The sequence below is a fragment of the Tamandua tetradactyla genome, chromosome 7, assembly GCF_023851605.1.
Source record: "Tamandua tetradactyla isolate mTamTet1 chromosome 7, mTamTet1.pri, whole genome shotgun sequence".
In the NCBI taxonomy this organism is placed as follows: Eukaryota; Metazoa; Chordata; class Mammalia; order Pilosa; family Myrmecophagidae; genus Tamandua; species Tamandua tetradactyla.
In genome coordinates, this window is record NC_135333.1 from 169,979,650 (window position 1) to 170,001,750 (window position 22,101).

The 22,101-nt window shown below is 35.0% G+C and overlaps 1 protein-coding gene across 1 annotated transcript in view; it reads right to left on the minus strand.

Moving 5' to 3' along the window:
* BLTP3B (bridge-like lipid transfer protein family member 3B) overlaps window positions 1-22,101 on the minus strand; it is a 176,117-nt gene that overhangs the window by 83,411 nt on the left and 70,605 nt on the right. The window contains 7 exon segments of the mRNA XM_077111756.1: window positions 4,834-5,014; window positions 10,316-10,486; window positions 11,527-11,667; window positions 12,233-12,422; window positions 13,686-13,777; window positions 16,052-16,090; window positions 17,571-17,733. Coding sequence (XP_076967871.1) covers window positions 4,834-5,014; window positions 10,316-10,486; window positions 11,527-11,667; window positions 12,233-12,422; window positions 13,686-13,777; window positions 16,052-16,090; window positions 17,571-17,733 — 977 coding nt within the window.

Sequence of the window (22,101 nt, forward strand, 5' to 3'; positions counted from 1 at the left end):
GAAAAGACAGGAGAGAGAGAGGTGTGGAGAAGAATACAGAAATGAAGAATATCGGTAAATGTAAAAAGAGAAAATAAATGAGATATGACATATAAAATCCAAGAGACAAAACAATAAAAGAAAGTACTGCCCTTAAAGTAAAAACATTAAATATTAATGGATTAAACTCCCTAATCAGAAGACATCAACTGGGAGGATGGATTAAAAACCAGGACCCACTGACCACCACCACCCACACACATACAAACAAATCCAGGACCCAACCATATGCTGTCTGCAGGAGATGTATTTCAGACCCAAGGACAAACACAGGTTGAAAGTAAAAGCTTGGGAAAAGATATTTCATGTAAACAACAATCAGAAAAGAGCAGGAGTAGCTATACTAATATCTAACAAATTAGATATCAAATTTAAAACAATTTCAAGAGACAAAGAAGGACACTATGTTTTAAAAGGAACATTTCAACAAGACATAACAATGATAAATATTTATGCACCAAGCCAGAATGCTCCAAAATGAGGCAAACACTAAAAAGAGAAATAGACACATCTACCATAATAGTTGGAGACTTCAATTCCCTGCTCTAATCAAGGGATAGAACATCTAGACAGAGGGTCAATAAAGAAACAGAGAATTTGAATAGTACAATAAACCACTTAGACATAACAGACATATAAACCACCTAGACATAACAGACATTTATAGAACATTACACCCCATAACAACAGGATACACCTTATCTCAAGTGCTCATGGTCTCAAGGATAGAATCTATGCTGGGTCACAAAGCAAGTCTCCATAAATTTAAAAAGACTGAAATCATACAAAACACTTTCTTGGATCATAAAGGAATGAAGTTGGAAATCAATAATCGGCAGAGGGCCAGAAAATTCACAAACATATGGAGGCTCAACAATACACTCTTAAACAACCAGTGGGTCAAGGAAGAAATTACAAGAGAAATCAGTAAATATCTCAAAGCAAATGAAAATGAAAACACAACATATCAAAATTTACAGGATGCAGCAAAGGCAGCGCTAAGAGGGAAATTTACTGCCTTAAATGCCTGTATCAAAAAAGAAAAAAGAGCAAAAATCGAGAAATTAACTGTTCACTTGGAAGAACTAGAGAAAGAACAGCAAACTAAATGCAAAGCAAGCAAAGGGAAAGAAATAACAAAAATTAGAGCAGAAATAAATGAAATTGAGAACATGAAAACAATAGAGAAAATCAACAAAACCAAAAGTTGATTCTTTGAGAAAATTAGTAAAATTGATGGACCCTTAGCAAGGTTGACAAAAACAAAAAGAGAGAGGATGCAAATAAATCAAATCAGAAATGGAAAAGGAGACATAACCACTGAGCCTGCAGAAATAAAGGAGGTAATGAGAGGATACTATAAACAACTTTATGCTAATAAACTAGATGACATAGATGAAATGGACAACTTCCTATAAAGGCATGAACAACCAACACTGACTCGAGAATAAATAGATGACCTCAACAAACCAATTACAAGTAAAGAAACTGAATCAGTCATCAATAAACTCCCAATAAAGAAAAGTCCAGGAACAGATGGCTTCACACATGAATTCTGCGAAGCATTCAAGAATTAGTACCAATTCTGCTCAAACTCTTCAAAAAAATTGAGAAGAGAAGGTCACCTAACTCATTCAATGATGCCAACATCACCCTAACACCAAAGCCTGAGAAAGATACTACAAGAAAATAAAATTACAGACCAATCTCTCTAACAAATATAGATGCAGAAATCCTCAACAAAATTCTTGCAAATCAAATCCAGCAGCACATTTAAAAAATTACACACCATGACCAAGCAGGATTCATCCCAGGTATGTAAGGATGGTTCAATGTAAGAAAATCAATTAATATAACATACCATATCAACAAATCAAGGTAGAAAAATCACATGATCATCTCGATTGATACAGAAAAGGCACTTGACAACTTCAACATCCTTTCTTGATGAAAACAGTTCAAAGGATAGGAATAGAAGGGAATATCCTCACATGATAAAGGGAATATATGAAAAATCCACAGGTAACATCATCCTCAAAGGGAAAGACTGAAAATCAGAAACAAGACAAGGATGTCCACTGTCACCACTGTTATTCAATATTGTGTTGGAAGTTCTAGCCAGAGCAATTAGACAAGAAAAAGAAATACAAAGCATCAAAATTGGAAAGGAAGAAGTAAAACTCTCACTTTTTGCAGATGATATGATATATGTTGAAATCCCTGAAAAATCCACAGCAAAAGTACTAGAGCTAATAAATGAGAAAAGCAAAGTGGCAGGTTACTAGATCAATACTCAAAAATCTGCAGTATTTCTATACACTAGTAATGAGCAATCTGAGGGGGAAATCAAGAAAAAAAATCCATTTACAATTACAACCAAAGGAATAAAATATATAGGCATAAATTTAACTAAGAATACAAAAGACCTATTCAAAGAACACCACAAAAAATTACTAAAAGAAATCATAGAAGACCTAAATAAATGGAAGGGCATATCATGTTCGTGCATTGGAAGACTAAATATAGTTAAGATGTCAATTCTACCTAAATTGATTTATAGATTGAATGCAATATCAATTAAAATCCCCAAAACTTACTTTACAGAAATAGAAAAATTAATAACCAAATTATTTACAATTGCCAAGAAATGGAAACAGCCCAAATGTCCATCAACAGACTAATGACTAAACAAGCTGTGGGTATACATTTTGGATATTATGCAGCTGCATTACAGAATAAAGTCATGAATCATGTAACAATATGGCTGGACCTTGAAGACGTTATGCTGAGTGAAATTAGGCAGAAAAAAAAAAGGACGAATACCGTGTGGTCTCACTGATATGAACTAACAATGAGTGAACTTGGAGCATTTCAGTTAAGAATAGAGGTTATCAGGAGATAGAAATAGGATAGAGATTGGGTAGTTGGAGCTGAAGGGATACAGATTGTGCAACAGGACAGATTATAAAAATTCAGAAATGGATAGCACAATACTATCTGATTGGAACACAATAACGTAAGTGCACTGAATGAAGGTGCATGTGAAAATGATGGAGGGAGGAGGGTTGGGGGTACATATGGAACTAGAAGGAAAGACAGACGATAAAAATGACAGTGACTAAATGTACAAATTAAAAAATGTTTTTGCTCGGTATTGCAGGGTAATGAAAATAGGTGGCCATTCATATTTTAAAACTTCAACTTCTTTGTTAGACTAAAGCAAGAAATGTTTATTTGGTACAAATTTATATTTTGACTAGTTTATTTCCTAATTTAACTTACATGGACAGTTTAATTGAACACTATAAGTACACGGAACCTTGAGTACAGCATGAGATTTTGTAGGTTAGTCCAGGTTGGTATGATTACCCGATAAATCCCAAAGTGATCTGAACAGTGAATAAAGAAGTATTTGCAAGAACCCCTTGGGTGAATAGGGAGAAGGGGAAAAATTCAACTTTCCAACTCACAAGCGGTGGAGACAACCAAATCAATGGGCTGAGCCCTCAAACTTGGGATTTGTCCCTGTGAAACTTATACCACAAAGGATAGGCAAAGCCTACTTAAAATTAGGGCTAAGAGTCACCCCCAGAGAACCTCTTTTGTTGCTCAGATGTGGCCTCTCTCTCTCTCAGCCAGCACAGAAAGTGAACTCACTGTCCTCCCCCTCTCTATGTGGGACATGACCCCCAGGGGTGTAAACCTCCCCGGCAATGTGGGACAGAAATCCTAGAATGAGGTAGGGATTGCTCCTAGAATCAGTATCAAGGGATTGAGAAAACCTTCTTGACCAAAAAGCGGAAGAGAGAAATGAGACAAAATAAAGTGTCAGTGATGAGAGATTTCAAACAGTCGAGAAGTTATCTTGGAGGTTATTCTTTCGCATTATATAGATATCCCTGTTCAGTTTATGGTGTATTAGAGTGGCTAGAGGGAAGTGCCTGAAACTGCAGAGCTGTGTTCCAGTAGCTATTGTTCTTGAAGATGATTGTATAATGCTATAGCTTTCACAATGTGACTTGTGTGATTGTGAAAACCTTGTGTCTGATGCTCCTTTTATCTATGGTATGGACAGATGACTAAAAAATATGGATAAGAAATAAATAAATAATAGGGGAACAAAGGTTAAAATAAATTGGGTGGATTGAAATGCTGGTGGTCAATGAAAGGGAGTGGTAAGGGATATGGCATGTATGAGTTTTTCCTTTTTTTTTTGCTGGAGAGATGCAAATGTTAAAAAAATGATCATGGTGATGAATATACAACTATGTGATGCTATTGTGAGTCACTGACTGTAACATTGTCAAGAATGTATGTCAAGAATGTTTGTATGCTTGTTTGTTGTTTATAATAAAAATATTTTAAAAGAAAACAAACCATCAAGCAAAAAAAAAAAAACTGAAGTTTCCTTCTCCCTAGGCCACTGCTTCCATAGTAGCCGGAGAGACCCTTAAGGAACACAACTTTTCAAGCCAACCTCTGCTTCAAATACTGCATGACTGGCCATCAGTCTGGAATGAAAGCCACCTAAGTATTTGAATTTTTATCATAATCTTATTGTTAGCATGGTTAGCTAACAATTAACTGAGCTAATTAAGTTCAAACCACTAAAGCAAAATAAAATTTCACATCAATTTACAATGCTTCATAATATTAGCTCTTATCTATTTATCATATATGAATGATCAAATGACAAATTACTTTACAGTACACAATGCGTATTACATATGACAATCCAGTTTTTAAGTCAATTCTAGAAAAAACAAAACAGTTCTAAACATGCATATTCATTACCTTTATCTTTAGCATGAATGTCATCACAGATGTGTAGATCTAGATGAGAAATCACTAAATGATGAGAGGTTTCTTTAACATCAAAGTCACTAAATAGTTTCACAATTGCATCACTCAGATCAGGAACATTTGAAGTCTGTGGTGTCTTCACTTGCTGGGCAGACGATGCTATAGTAGAACTCTAAGAAAGATCCAAAGCTGTCTTACCAAACTGAAAGATGAATATTTGAAATTTCACACGCAAATAAAATTAAACATTTTCAGTAACAAAGTCATGAAGAATTAGCATAATATGTTTTCTTTTGTATCAATAATTCTGTTCTACTAAAATGTTTTCTGATTTACCTCAGAATAAAACTTAAATTTAAAAACTGGAGAATGATACATAATTTGAAAATGAACCCAATATATTTCTATAAATAGTTTAATAGTTGTATTTACATATTTATAGCCTTCTTTGTTTCAGAAAATATATTTATGAACAATTCAGGACAGTTTGTTTGAATATTATTAGTTTTACATATTAAAAAAAGAAAAAAGCCCTGGATACATGAGCTGTATGCACCATTAGATAGAAACAAAAACTTTTCTGCAGAAACCCTTGGATATTAGTTACTACTGTATATGCTCTAGTGTCTCTCCTAAGGCAAGTTGTTGCTTTGGGTTTTTTTGGTATGCTGTATGGTGGATGTCACATTTCATTCTTTTTCATTGTGAGTGCTGTTACTGCAGTACCATTTGCTGAATTTTTGCGGGGGGGGGGGGGGGCTGGGTGGAGTTCATGGGCTAGAAATTGAACCCAGGTCTCCCCAATGGCAAGAATTCTACCACTGAACTACCCTTGCACCCCGCTGTATGACATGTCTTTGAAATGAGGTATCTGATAAGGTGACAAAGCAAAAGGGATTTATAATAGGTTGTGAAATCAAACACTTTTCTCCCTAAAGAGAAAAAGTATAGATTACTATTAAGGTAGAAAGATGCATACAATATTCAGGAAGTGTAACAGTTAATTCTAAATTCTGAGATATCGAGCTATTTGTATATAACCTGATCTTTTCCAGAAACTTGGGGTATTTATATGATGCCTGAGACTCAGAGTCAGGACTCTGAATCTATGAAATTCAGTAGTACCCCATACAGGAACAGTTTAAAAGGATCAGATAAGGAGCAGAGGTAAGAATGAAGCTGATCTGGATAGGACTAAGGTATATCAGAAGGCTGAGTAAAGGATGATGACACCCATATCTTAAAACTTCAACTTCTGTCTGAGACTAAAGGGAGATGTTTTTTGGTGCAAAATTTATACGTTGGGTAGTGCATTTCCTAAGTTAACTTGTATGGTCAGTTTAGTTGAACACCATAAGTACAGAGAATCTTGAATAGGGCATGAGATTGTGTAGTTTGTCCAGATTTGGATAGTGAATAAAGATGTATTGCAGGGTCCCCTAAGGGGGATGGGGAGAAAGGAGGAAAGATTCAACTTCTCCATTGGAGAATTTCTGATACTCTCGCAAACAGTGGGGACAACCAGGTCAATAGGCCAAGCCCCCAGTCTTGAAGTTCACCCCTGTGAAACTTATTCCCTCAAAGGACAGGCCAACCCTACTTAAAATTAGGCCTTCCACCTATAGGTATGCCTTAGAGCTACTTCTGGAGGACTTCTTTTGTTGTTCAAATGTGGCCTCACTCTTGCTAAGCCCAACTTTGAAAGAGAAATCACTGCCCTCCCCCCACAAGGAACATGACATCCAGGGGTAGCATTCTCCTTGGCGGCATGGGAGATGACTCCCAGGGATAAGCCCAGCTCTGGCACGGTGGGACCAATGATTAAATCCTGACCAAAAGGGGAAAAAGAAGTATAACTGTAGACCTGCAACAGGCAGGCTATCAAAATGAGACATAGTCAGCTGTCAGCCATTAACCCTAGTGAGGGAGTCACATATGCCAGCCAGCAGCCACTAAACCTAAGGAAGATAGTCACTTACGCCAGCTGGAAAGTTCCTCAAGACTTGTGCAGTATAAAGGTCAATGAACAGTAACAACACGTCTGCAGCTAGCCCCAATTATGATAATCATTTCTAACTTGCCTTATGATTGGTCCACGAAGCCTTAACCGAGTGTTTCCACATTCTGCTATGTATAAAACCTGTAGCTGCTTGTACCTCCTTTGCCCCGACTCACAAGGGCACCGGCAAAGCTTTGTGCCTTGCTGTACAGCACAATAAAATGATTCGAGCCTGACCTCTGGTGTCGTGTCCCCTGTTTCAGAAGCCACCTGGCTGAAGGCTGTGCCCCAGCACAAGGAGTGCAGCATAATATATAAAGTATCAGTGGCAGAGAGAGCTCAAACAGAGTTGAGAGGCTACTCTGGAGGTTGCTCACAGGCAAGCTTCAGTTAGACATTGCTACCTATCATAACCTCCCAAACCCCAACCACGACCATTCCAGCTAATCCTATAGAACACCTAGGGCAATATATAAGATTCTACAAGGGTTCCATGTAATAGAGTAACTTTCCAGAAACCTACAACCTCCAGATGGGCACCCGACCAGGTAAGTCCTGAAACGTAGAGGGTCCGGCTGCTCCAGAATATCAGCTGGTTCCATCTCCCTACCCCATACTAATGACAGACCCTTCCAACATGAAAAAGTTAGAATGGCCATAGCCCAAATACCCTAAAGAGAGGGATAGAAAGACCAAAGGTGATGGTGGAGTTATACAGAGAAGACAGATTAACAATATGAATGCTGAATCATTAAATTGATATCTTTTAGTCTCCAATATCCTAGCAGCTAGAAATAAAAACCTAAAATTGTAGAATTGTAACCTATGACAAACTCTGAAATATGTTCCACAACTAACTGTAGTGCTGTACTTTGAAATTTACTGCTTTCCTGTATATGTTATTTTTTACTAGAAAAAAAAGTCGATTGTGACGATAAAATATTTATGCTTCCAACATGAATGGCAATATTTCAAACTGTCTCTTTTTCTGGTTCTCCAGAGGTTCTTTTTTTGTTTTATCTTCTACTTCCTGAAAAATTTACCACAGTAAGAATGAGAATGAGTAAGAAAAATGGTTTTCATTTGTCAAGTAGGATAAGGGTAATTAGGGAAAGGGAGGACTGGCCTGACATGTAACACAAGCTCAGGCAGACCAACTTTGAAGAGTGCATATCAAAGTGAAAGATATGGAATTCCATTTCCTTAAAAGTTTTTTATCCCCAATTTCCTTTGGAAAATCACTGTATATCTCCAGAGGCATGTATAACTTACTCTAAAAACCTCTGCTGTAGTAGCACATTTTACGTTTATCAGAAAATATCATGCTCTTTTAACACCACATTTTTCCAGATTCTATTCTCTATTCTTGAATATCCTTCCCTCACCCACCATGTCTACCTGTATATGTCTTATTTTTAGGTCTTAATCTCTTGTTTTGTGTGTGTGTGTGTAAAAACCTTTCCAAACTCTGCTAGTATTTAACTAAAACTTCTTTTGCTTCTACAGACCCCACCACCCCCCTCCATTTCACTTCTTTACTCTAGCATTTTTATTGGATTGCAATGATCTGTTTCATATTTGATTCCCCATTACATTCTGAGATCGCGGATTCTTAAGATCCTTATGCAGAACCAGACAATATTCATTTTTACTTCTGTAGTGGCCAGTCTTGTGCATAATGACATAGTAGGCATGCAGTAAATAGCACGAATTTGACAGTCAAAAGAAAGTCTAAAGTGATGCCATTCCCATGTACCAGGTCAAATCACCAATAAATTACATATCTGGGATATACTGCTCTGGTTTCAAAGAAATAACTTCATAGAAGTATGATTTAGTTTTAATCAGGAGTAGATAAAATGTTAAAATTCACATGTATAATCAGAAAAAAGAAAACTACAAGTGCTGGAGAGCATGTGGAGAAACAGGAACACATTCACTGCTGATAGGAATATAGCATAGTGCAACCACTCTGAAAGACAGTATGGCAGTTCTTCAGGAACTAAACATACAACTGCCATATAATCCAGCAATCCCATTACTAGGTATATACTCAGAACAGAAAGCAGAGACACAACTAGACATTTGCACACAGATGTCTACAGCAGCATTATTCACGACTGCCAATGGATGGGAACAGCCTATCTGTCTATCAATGGATAGGTAGATAAACAAACTGTGGTATATACATATGATGCAATATTATGCAGCTGTAAGAAGGAATGAAGTCCTGATGCATGCAGTAACATGGATGAACCTTGAGAACATAATGTTGAGCAAAATAAGCCAGATACAAAAGGACAAAAATTGTATGGTCTCACTAATATGAACTAATTATAATGAGCAAACTCTGGGAGTTAAAATCTAGAGTACTAGTTACTCTGCCAATTTGATGCTTAATTTGTAAATAATATTTAATAAGGTTGACTGTAAACGTTTGGAAATGAAAAGCACAATATTGTAAGTGTAACTAACAAGGCTGAGCATGAGTATGGTTGAAAAGAGAAGGCTAGAGTCATGCATGTCACTAGAAGGAAAGCTAGAGGATAAGACATGGGATGGTATAAAATAGCAAAACCTAAAGTGGACAATGACTATAGTTAATTGTACAAACATCAGAAAGTTCTTACATGAACTAGAACAAATGTACATCAACTATTACAAGGTATTAAAAATAGGGTAGCATATGGGAAAAAGTACAATAAATGCAAAATAAGAACTACAGTTAACAGTGACGCTGTAATAAAGGCACTATACCAAAGCTAAGCGTCAATAATGGGGTATAAAGGGGTATAGGATTCTTTTTTTTCATCAGAGAAATGAGAATGTTCTCACATTGACTGTAGAGGTGAATGCATAACTATGTGATTATACCAAGGGCCATAGTTTATACACTTTAGATGAATTGTACAGTATATGAATAAAACTGTTTTTTAAAAAAACACTACCCAATGGGATCTTCAATGCTTCTCCATAAAGATCTTTATGTTAAAGTCTCTTAAATTATGCTTCCCCCATTTTTGATCCAGCAATCAGAGAACTCACAACTGTAGTTTTGTGTTCAATTTCAGTACTTCCCCATAGTTTTCTGAACTATTAATTCTCACACTCCCTTGCTTACAATTACCAAGATTTTTTTCCCTTTTAACCTTTAATTTAGTAGTTTTCAATTTAATTTGTTGACTTTCTGAGAAGTTATTATAACATCAAATACTTTTATGTCATCCTTAACTCCAACGTCTAGTACAGAGCTCCAAACAAAATAAAAGAACTATATAGATAGATACGAACACATTTTCATATAGGTAACACATATATAAGTTTTATATAGTAAAACATCTAGATAAAGAAAATTCTTGAACTCAGTCTTACAATCTACTTCATATAAAGAATATAACTAATCTTCTTATTTTCAAGTTTCCCAAGGAAAATAAGTTTTTAAGTCTTTTTGTCTCTGTTAATTTAATAGCATACCTGTGCAGGCTCAGGAGCCATACTCTTCCTTTGTTCTGTTGATTTTTCTATTGCTTCACTAAGAGATTTTGCATATTGCACCATGGCCTTTAACTGGGAATCCGTTAAAACCCATAATAAATCATCCAATATTAGAACTAATTTTGTTGCTGTGACATTGCAGTCCTTTAACTGTTAGGGAAAATGATTTATAAAATTAAACTAAAAATAAAACTTGCAATACACTTGGATAAAGAAATATTGAAATGTTTTTAACAGAATATGTATGTATACGTTCTTCCTTCAACAAATATTTATTGAATTCCTATAATATGAAAGGAATATCTTCTAGTACTAAGAAATACAGTGGTAAACAAGACTGACAAATTCCTTGGACACAACTGGCACAAGTTATAAAGCATTTATATAATATAAGTACCATGTGTTCTAAATGCTTTGTATATAATAATTTACCTTTGCATTTACAGTTAATGAAGCATTTATTTAGTTATATTAATTCAACTACTTTTGTAGAGAAAAGGGGCACCAAAATTAATTAGAAAGAGAAATGCTTTTTTTACCACATGTTACATTTCATAAAAACTGTGGTAAATTATTTTGAAATAGTAAGTGCTATACTCCAAAACATTTTTTTAAATTAATTTAGTACAGATATTCATGTCTAGTAATATAAAAACATACTGTTGAGACTTTAATTGAGCCATGGTTCATTTAAAAAAATCATGACTTCCTTACTAAATATCACAAACCACAGCAGGTTCTCAATTCTGACAAATCCTTCACAGTATTCTGAAATCCTTAAGTAATTATCTTTCCTATTTACCCAAATTACCAGTTCTACCCTAATGACCTCCTAAAGCTCATGGTTTTATTTAGTAATAACAGAAGCTATGCTGTTTATCCTTGAGCAAGAGTTAATAGGAGAAATGAAATTAAAAGAAAATACATGTCCAGTAATTACCATGCAACTACCAGAAACATACTCAATTTACCAAAACTAAAAATTTTTGAAAATCTAGAAGACAGAGGAAGATTACAATCACACTGGATTTCTATTAATATTGCTGGAGGCACAGCATCTCCCTTTATTTTGCAATGCTTTATCATGCCCTTGTAGAATGTTAATATTTCATCTAAAATTTTTTATTTAAAAGTTCCTGGCAATTCCAATAGATAACACATGAATTCAAAATGCAATCCCTGTGACTTACTCTTCTTTTAAGTGTTACTCTGATTTTTGATTGGTTGGTTATTAATCGAACAGGGGAACACATCATTTCAAGATGTGAACTTTGAGTAGCATCTGCTTCTATTCGAATCATCTGCCAATTTATTTCTTTAAATGTCAAAACCTAAGGAAACCAAAGAAATCAGTTTCAAATACTCATGTAAAATAGAATGAGGAAAATATAGATTGTAAAAACAAGAAAAAATGTCAAATAAAAATGTATCTCCCCAACGAATTTTTCTATCACGTTCATGGGTATTCACAATGATTTTATTTTTTAAGTGAATACTTCCACCAAATTCAGTAAAACATCTTTACAATTATATCCTCATTTGGAAAGTATATAATACCTTTATCCTATGTAATTTAATTAATATGAAATACAAAGAGAATTTGAATCATGTGGCTAAAAAACTTAAATAACAGATTCCAGTTTTTAAATAAAAATTCAATTTTAGGTAGTTAAGAAGATAAAATAGTATTCACTAATTTGACAAACTGAAAGATTTATTATACCAAAAACATTAAAATGTGTACATCGTATATTTAAATGATTAAGAAGAAAAGTGCAGTTAAAAGGCGAGAAGAGTGACTTTGGGCAACCATAAGAAGTGCTTATTTTAAATGTCCTCTTCTATTTATCACTGACTAAAACATGTATAAAAAAAAAGAAAAGGAAAAATATTTACCTCGCCTCTCTGTGGATCTTGAATACGGGTAAATCTTAAATCTCCATGTTCCCAGTTTGCATTTACACTATATATCCGTAGCTGGGAAAGTTCAAAGGATGCATTAAAGGCTTTTGCTCCAATTCGGATAACAATAGAATTAACAGAAACAGTAATTCCCTCAACTACTTTTTCAGCAAAGCCATATTCACTGGAAAAACAAAGCAAAGTAAAAATAATGCACTGAAGCCAAAAAAATCACTAAAAGAAAAAAGTTATCTGTTAATGCTCTCATAAAAATAAATACATAATCTAATAGTATTTTATACAGCTGTTTAAAAGTAATCTGTTAATAATCTACCACAGTTACATATAAACTGTAAAAATGTTATTCTCAAAAAAACAGAGGACAAAAATAATTGTAAACTTCTAAACTCGCTAAATTATTATTAAAATCAATACACAAAGCTGCCTATTCTCAAAATGCACTAGTCTTTTATAGTCCAAGTTGCTGGATAATGCATGAACTTATAAGAAATTAATTTGAAAGCCCGTTACCCAGTCACCATTACCTATACTCCAAATATAAAAAGTACAGCTGTTAAAACCAGCCTTCAGTCAATTCTAGGAAAAATGTGCCTAATATTAGATTCCCATGTGGAAAGTCACTGATCAAGCCAGGTATTCTAACAGAATGCACTAACACGAAGGTGGTTCAAACTCTGTGAAAGAGTACGTTGTGACTGTGTTTATGTATACCTGTGTGTGTGTGTGTGTATTCACCCTCAAGAACAGTTTTATAAATTGTTTTATATAGCACATAGAATACTATAAATATCTAGGGCTGCCATGCTGCACAACTTGAGAGAGCACCAATCACATTAAAATCTATGTGAATAGTCTATGCTTTAAGAAAACGATCTAGAGAACAAACTTCAAATTTTACTGAATGTAAAAATAAACAAAGCAATTTTTAAAAAACTACTTTGAAAGGACTGTTCTACCTTTTCAAGAAGATTTCTATATCTACTGTGTAAAGTGAGAACATTTTAAATTTGATGAAATTTAGAATAACCCAATATGTCTGTAATTAATTAAGCCATCACCTTAATTTTTAAGAGTCATAAAAGTTAAGGCATATAAAGTAACATGCAGAGAAACTATTCACAGACTACATTATAGAATGTCTAAGCTCTACTGTTTTTATTTTCTCCTGCTGCTCTACTTTTGGTTAATCACCACTATTTAACAGTAAGGAAAATCAAATGAACAAAAGAATTTAAAATCAAATCTGCCACTTTGATAACATATAATAACTAAAGCTGTAAAATGTTTGAAGTGAGAGGTGACGAAATAGAGACTTATTGAGGTTAGGAGATTTTGTTTTCTTTATTGCCCATTATGCAAATAATAGGGCTGATTATAGAAACGATGTCCATTCTGGCAGTCACACAGATTAACTGAAATAACTTACGTTTGTCCTGAAGCAGTTGCAATTGGGGAAGGGCCATTTGGAGCTCTTGGTTCTTCACATGTACTCATTTCCATTATTACTTTATCCAGGGACTTAAAAATATAAACCATTATATTTATATATATATCATATTTTATAAAAAATATAAACAACTAGATGCTTTACTTTAGGTGTATTATAAAAACATAAAAGTATCGTATATTTCCTCTTTCATTTCTTTAGGAGCAAAGTAAACAGTAAGTGATGGCAGACATTTTAAATGTCTCTCTACAAGTCTAAAAAGTCAAATGTCAAAAAAGGAAAAAAAAGCACTCAAACGTTTCTCAAGGTACTTCTTATCTGGCAGAAAACCTACGTGTATTATAGGAGTCTGGAGAAGAAGTAGCCATATAATACTTGGGAATATAAGATTTAATCCAAGAACATGCAAAATAATTAGTCAATCTATAAAATTCTATATAAATGACCAGGATTGAACTGCCCCTAAAATGCTTATCCTAATCTAAGTCCTAAGAAATATCACTACGAAAAATATGAAATAAATAGGAAATGTGACAAAATACACACCTGCATAACGAAAAAATTTCTCAGGCTACCATTTTTTTCTTGAAGAAACATCTAATGTCCACAACAGTCATCACCAACACAACTAATGGTCATTGTTCATACCCTATTTTACTTACAGCATTTAATATATGCTGAAACTATCTTATTTATTTGTTTATTTATTTACCATCTGTTAAAATATAAGTTCCCTCAGGGTACAGAGCAGGTGTTCAATAAATATTTCTAGAATCAATGAATCAATAAATGAAAACGTGATCGATTTTCTCCAATTTTCCTTAAAAATCGAAGTATACTTATTAAAGAACACATTATCGAATTTCCTAGATCTGTAAAAGCATAAACACAAAGTTTGGATCAAATGTTATTAAAGAATCCTATCATATAGCAACAGTTAATAATGCTATAAAGTAAACCGACTCAGAACATAGTATTCTAGACATAAAAAATTTTAAAGACTCCCCCTTTTTAAAGTTCAAACTTCTTATTTGAGGGCTGAGAAAACTAAGTCTCATCAAAATAAAATGAATACAAATCTATACTTTGATTAGTGCATCACCTAATATAACTTATGTAGATAGTTGACTGAACACCTTAAGTACATGAAACTTTGTATAGGATATGAGATTTTGTTGGTTTGTTCAGGTGATGCCCTGATGAATCCCAGAGTGATCTGATCAGTGAGTGGAAAAGTATTTGCAAAGTCCCCTTTGGGGAATGGTGAGAACGGGGGAAAACTCAACTTCCCCAAGTTGAATTCTTGATATTCTCACAAGCAGTGTGGACAACCAAAGCTATAGGCTGAGACCCCAGTCTTGGGGTTTGTTCATATGAAACTTAACCCCACAGGGGATACGTAAAGCCTACTTAAAATTAAGCCTAAAAGTCACCCCCAAGAGAACCTCTTTTGTTGCTCAGATGTGGCCTCTCTCTCCAGCCAACACAGCAAGCAGACTCACCACCCTCCCCCTGTCTACATGGGACATGGCTACCAGGGTTGTGGATCTTCCTGGCAGCGTGGGACAGAAATCCCAGAATGAGCTGAGACCCAGCATCAAGGGATTGCGAAAACCTTCTCGACCAAAAGGGGGAAGAGTGAAATGAGACAAAGTGTCAGTGGTTGAGAGATTCCAAACAGAGTCGAGAGGTTATCCTGGAGGTTATTCTTATGCATTAAGTAGATATCACCTTGTTATCCAAGATGTAATGGAGAGGCTGGAGGGAACTGCCTGAAAATGTAGAGTTGTGTTCCGGTAGCCATGTTTCTTGATGTTGATTATATAATGAAATAGCTTTCACAATGTGACTGTGTGATTGTGAAAACCTTGTGTCTGATGCTCCTTTTATCTACCTTGTCAACAGATGAGAGGAACATATGTAATAAAAATAAATAATAGGGGGAACAAATGCCAAAATAAATTTAGTTTGAAATGCTAGTGATCAATGAAAGGGATCAGTAAGGGGTATGGCCTGTAAAAATTTTTTTTTCTGTTTGTTATATTTTTCTGTTGTCTTTTTATTTCTTTTTCTAAATTGATGCTAATGTTCTGGGCAATGATCATGATGATGAATATGCAACTATGTGATGATATTGTGAATTGCTGAGTATATGTGTTGGGAATGCTTGTTTCTTGTAATTTTTTTTAATTAATAAAAAATTTTAAAAAATAAAATAAAATAAAATGAAGACTAGCTAATGGAAAAGCTATGAAATTAGTTTTGAAACAAAAGATCAATATTAGCAGAGAAGTTAGATAACATGCATACACGGATGTTTATTTTTGGGTGATTTCAGAACTCACCAAACATATTGGATTTGTTTTCAGTTTTGTCCATGGGATCTAGAAAAAAAATCTCTTTAAAATGAATCATTGAAAAATAATATAAAACAGTAATCAACACAGATGCCTTCTTCGTATAGTGACAGACACACCAAATTAGATCAGATGACTGTTTATCTTAAATTGCAAAATAATAAATTGAGTAACGCATTCATACTTTTAAAATCATGTTACTTTCACTAATATTACAATTAGAAAACATTACTAATATTTTCTTAGTCATCTTTTCAAACAGGTATTATAGATTCTCCAAAATATCTTTCATGCACAGTCCTTAAAACACACTTTAATAAGCTCATAATTTCAAGTAAGCCTTCCCAGCAAAGCAAACCTGTGTTCTGTTCATTTAACAATATGGTTAGCCCTAAAATTTTGACCAACCTTTTTCAAGAGACTCAAGATAAATACAAAATTGAGATCATTAATATAAAATACAGGTAATATGAAATAAATAAAGTTCAACATTACTGCACGAAAAACGTTATGTCTTTGCAGATACTGGGCTTAAGGACAACAGGGCAAGAATTAAAGGTAACCTTTTTCTTAAGGCAGTGTACTAATTTTGCCATCAAAGCACATAAGTTCCTTTCCACATTCTTTTATTTCAAGGCAAAATTTTAATTTTTTAAAATTTTTTTTAAATTTTTTACATGGGCAGACACCAGGAATCAAACCTGGGTCCTCTGGCATGGCAGGCAAGCATTCTTGCCTGCTGAGCCACCGTGGCCCACCCCAAAATTTTAATTTTTATGAAACAAATTAGGATGCAGTATTTCTACTGAGCAGACTCTCAAACTAAGCCTGGTCTTGAAGGGCAAGAAATTATATAAATCAATATATTTCATAGTGAAAGATAGTAGGAATAATAAGAAAAATCCAAAAACATCTTCCCTTTACCTGAATCTAAATGGAATTAACAAGATTCCTAATTCAGGTGTACAGAACACGAACTTCAAAAATGGTCAAATAGTCCACTGATTTATTCTACCCAAACAGAAGAAAATTCATGAAGGGAAAACTTTAAAATCTTCAGATGAGGAAGAAAAACAAGAGGAAAAGGAATACAACTGCAAATAAAAGTATTATGTGTGGAGTAATAAATAACTTATCAATTCTTAGCTTTCACCTGAAATAAAGTATTTTATTTCAAAATTTAAATATACAATAAATTTCATGAAAACTTAAGTTTGAATATAGGCAAACTGAAGCAATTATCTTCTTACTAATAAATGATTAATATTTTATTTAAGCACTAATGGAATTAATTTTTAACCAGATTTTAAAATACATTAATATATGACTTTATAAATTCATAAAGCACACGTTCAGGCAACCATTCATACAAAGTATTCTTTCCAAATTATATGACTAAAAATGCTTCTTAAAAAATTATCTAAAAATACATATTTATTTTTTTTTAAATGGGGATAAAATACAAAATGAATACAAAGAAAACCTTACACAGATATAAAAGTCTTACCCTTATGGATGCTTTATTACAAAAAACTTTGTTGATAGCAAGCCAGGTTGGCAAATCCAACATGTTCTGGAGCACCTCTTCATCCAATTCCAAATTTTTCAGTTCACCTTCTCCTTTTAGGGTACTTAGGTTTATCTTGTCAGGAGATAAGTTTTTTGTAAACCTGAAAGAGAAAATATGCTGATATAATTTAGCATTAGTTACTGTACCCAAAAGTTATTCTTGCAAATATACAGAATATTAAAATGTAATAGTGGGAAACTGAGCCAAAATGGCAGCTTAGTGAGGTGTGGGATTTAGTTCGTCCTCCAGAGCAGCCAGTACATAGCCAGGAACAGTACAGAACAACTGCTGGGACCACATCAGTGACCGGACACACATTGTACCCCAGTTTGGACAAGCTGGACTGGCTGCAATCCCACCCAGAACCGTGAGTCCCCTGAGCCGCAGAGCCAGCGCCCCTACCCCACAGGCTGCTTCCCAGAGGGGAAAGGAAAAGGACTTGAACAGCAACAGGGGCTGAGCTCAACCAAGCTCCAACTGTGGAATTAATTCACAAATTCTGACTACAAAAATAGGCCCCTAGCTCAGCTGAACCTCGAGTAAAAGCAGAGGTGGCTGGTTTTCGCCTGGGTGCAAAAGGGACAGGGTGAACAGGAAAAGAAAAGAAAAAAAATGGAGGTTTTTTTGTTTTGGATCAAACAGCACAAAATACTTGAAAGGGTCTGGGCCCTGGAGGAAAGGAGGGGGCACAAAGGACCTGAAGATACACAAAGGAACATACCAACTTAAGCTCTTGACTGGCAAACTGAAGGAATGGAGGTCCTGCTCTGAAAAGGACAGTTTTTTCTTTTCTGTGGCTGTGCTTCTACGGCTTGACTACTCTTTGGATACAGCTGCAAGGCTTCTCAGGCTCCAACTGCCCCAGGCATGAGCAGAATTAATGTCTCTGAGTGTTAATCTGGACAATGTGCCTTCCCCAGGAGAAGGCTGGGGCCCAGCTCAGGTGGAACTCCTCCCTCAAGGAATTCAGACCCTAGGGACTGGAAAACTGTCCCTACAACCTCCCCTCTGTCTCTACCACACCCCCAGCAGGGAGAGTCTGCTGAAGCTGAAGGCACCGCATCACCTTATGCTGGTTGGACCCACAGGCAGAAAAGCTCCACATACCGTGCAGGAAAGGAAAAAACACAGAGTCCAGAGACTTCACAGGAAAGTCTTTCAACCTGCTGGGTCTCACCCTCAGGGAAAACCGACACAGGTGACTCTTTCCTCCTGACAGGAGGCCAGTTTGGTCTGGGAAAATTCGGCTGGGGTCTATAATACCTAAATTTTCCCTAAGGGGGAGAAAAAAAGGCACCATCCAGGTAGGGCAAGAAACAAGAACTGAAAAATTCTGATCTGTTAAACAAAACCTAAGCTAGAGGTCTAGAATAAGCTGAACTGAATGTCAAAGAACAGACAGACAACAAAGCCAACCAGCAAGAAAATCCTAGGTAAAAAGAGTGAAAACAATCTCCAGAATAAACTAATGAAGGAAATTAAATGCCTAGATGCCAGCAAAAAATAATGAATCATACTAGGAAAAACGAACATATGGCCAGTCAAAGGAACAAACCAACAATTCAAAGGAGATACAGGAGTTAAAACAATTAATTCAGAATGTGTGAAAAGACATAGAAAACCTCATCAAGATCAAATTAATGAATTCGGGGAGGACATAAAGAAGGCAAGGGATGAACAAAAAAAAGAAATCGAGAGTCTGAAAAAACAAATTGCAGAACTTATGGGAATGAAAGGCACAGTAGAAGAGATGGAAAAAAATGGAAACCTACAATGTTAGACTTCAAGAGGCAAAAGACTGGATTAGTGAACTGGAGGATGGGATGCTGAAATCCAACAGGCAAAAGAAAATAAAGGGAGAAGAATGGAAAAATATAAGCAGGGACACAGGGAACTGAATGATAACATGAAGTGCACAAATACATGTGTTGTAGGTGTACCAGAAGAAGAGAAGGGAAAAGGAGGAGAAAAACTAATGGAGGGAATTATCACTGAAAATTTCCCAACTCTTATGAAAGACTTAAAATTACAGATCCAAGAAGCGCAACATATCCCAAACAGAATTGATTCAAATGGACCTACTCTAAGACACTTACTAATCAGAATGTCAGATAGAAAGAGAGAATCTTGAAAGCAGCAAGAGAAAAGCAATCAATCACATACACAGGAAACCTAATAAGACTATGCGTAGATTTCTCAGCAGAAACCATACAGCTAAGAAGACAGTGGTATGTCATATGTAAGACACTAAAAGAGGAAAACTGCCAGCCAAGAATTCTATATCCAGCAAAACTGTCCTTCAAAAATGAGGGGGAGGGTGGGCCACGGTGGCTCAGCAGGCAAGAAGGACCCAGGTTTGATTCCTGGTGCCTGCCCATGTAAAAAAAAAAAAAAAAAAAAAAGAGGGGGGAAATGAAAACATTTTCAGGCAAAAAAATCACTGAGAGAATTTGTGACCAGCTCTGCAAGAAATACTAAAGGAAACACTAGAGACAGATAGGAAAAGACAGGAAGAAAAATTAGATATGACATTTAAAATCCAAAAGGCAAAATGGTAGAAGAAATGACATTTAAAATCCAAAAGGCAAAATGGTAGAAGAAAGTACTGCCCTTACAATAATAACGCTGAATGTTAATGGATTAAACTCCCCAATCAAAAGACATAAATCGGCAGAATGGGTGAAAAAATAGGGCCCATCTATATGCTACCAATAAGAGATGCATTTTAGAACCAAGGATAAAAATAGGTTGAAAGTGAAAGGTTGGGAAAAGATATTTCATGCAAACAACAATCAGAAAAGAGCAGGAATAGCTATGCTCATATCCAACAAATTAGACTTCAAATGTAAAACAATTACAACAGATAAAGAAGGACACTATGTGTTAATAAAACGAACAATTCAACAAGAAGACATAACAATCATAAATATTTATGCACTGAACCAGAGGGCTTCAAAATACATTAGGTAAACACTGAAAAGAGAAATAGACATATCTATCATAATTGTTGGAAACTTCAATTCCACACTCTCATCAATGGACAAAACATTTAGAATGAGATCAATAAAGAAACAGAGAATTAGAATAGCACAAAAAATGAACTAGTCTTAATAGACATTTATAGAACATTACACCCCACAACAGCAGGATACACCTTTTTCTCAAGTGCTCATGGATCATTCTCAAGGATACACTACATGCTGGGTCACAAAGGAACTCTCAACAAATTTAAAAAGACTGAAATCATATAAAACACTTTCTCAGATCATAAAAGAATTAAGTTGGAAATCAATAATAAGCAGAGGGTAAGAAAATTCACAAATCTATGGGGGCTCAACAACACACTCTTAAACCAGAAATCAGGAAATATCTCGAGGCAAATGAAAATGAAAACACAACATAACAAAATTTATGGGAGGCACCAAAGGCAGTGCTAAGAGGGAAATTTACTGTCCTAAATGCCTATACCAAAAAAGAGAAAGAGCAAAAATTGAGGAATTAACTCTTCACTTGGAAGAACTAGAGAAAGAACAGGAAACTAACCCCAAAGCAAGCAGAAGGAAAGAAATAACAAAGCTTACAGCAAAAATAAATGAAACTGAAAATATGAAAACAATCAAGAAAATCGACAAAAACCAGAAGCTGGTTGTACGAGAAAATCAATAAGGACTATGGACCCTTAGCAAGGTTGACAAAAAGAAGAGAGGATGCAAATAAATAAAATCAGAAATGAAAGAGGAGACATAATCACTGACCCTGCAAAAATAAAGAAGGTAATGAAAGTATACTATGAACTACTTTATGCCAATAAACTAGACAATGCAGATGAAATGAACAACTTCCAAGAAAGGCAAGAACAATCAACACTGACTAGACAAGAAATAGAAGACCTCAACAAACCAATCACAAATAAAGAAACTGAATTAGTCATTAAGAAGCTCCCTAAAAAGAAAAGTCCAGGACCAGATGGATTTGCAAGAGCAGGATTTATACTAATTCTTTCTCAAATGTTTGGTAGAATTCACATGCAAATAATTCTACCACACATTCAAGAAAGAATTAGTACCAATCCTGCTCAAACTCTTCAAAAAAAACTGAAGAGGAGGGAAGGCTAGCTAACCAATTCTATGAACTCAATATCACCCTCATACCAAAGCCAGACAGAGATACTACAAGAAAAGAAACTTACAGAAGAATGTCTAATGAATATAGATGCAAAACTCCTTAACCAAATTCTTGCAAATTGAATCCAGCACCACATTAAAAGAATTATACACCACAACCAAGTAGGATTCATCCCAAACATGCAAGGATGGTTCAACGGAAGAAAATCAATTAATGTACTACACCATATATCAACAAATCAAAGCGGAAAAAACACATGATGATCTGAAATGATGCAGAAAAGGCATTTGACAAAATTCAACATCCTTTCTTGATGAAAGCATTTCAAAGGATAGGAATAGAA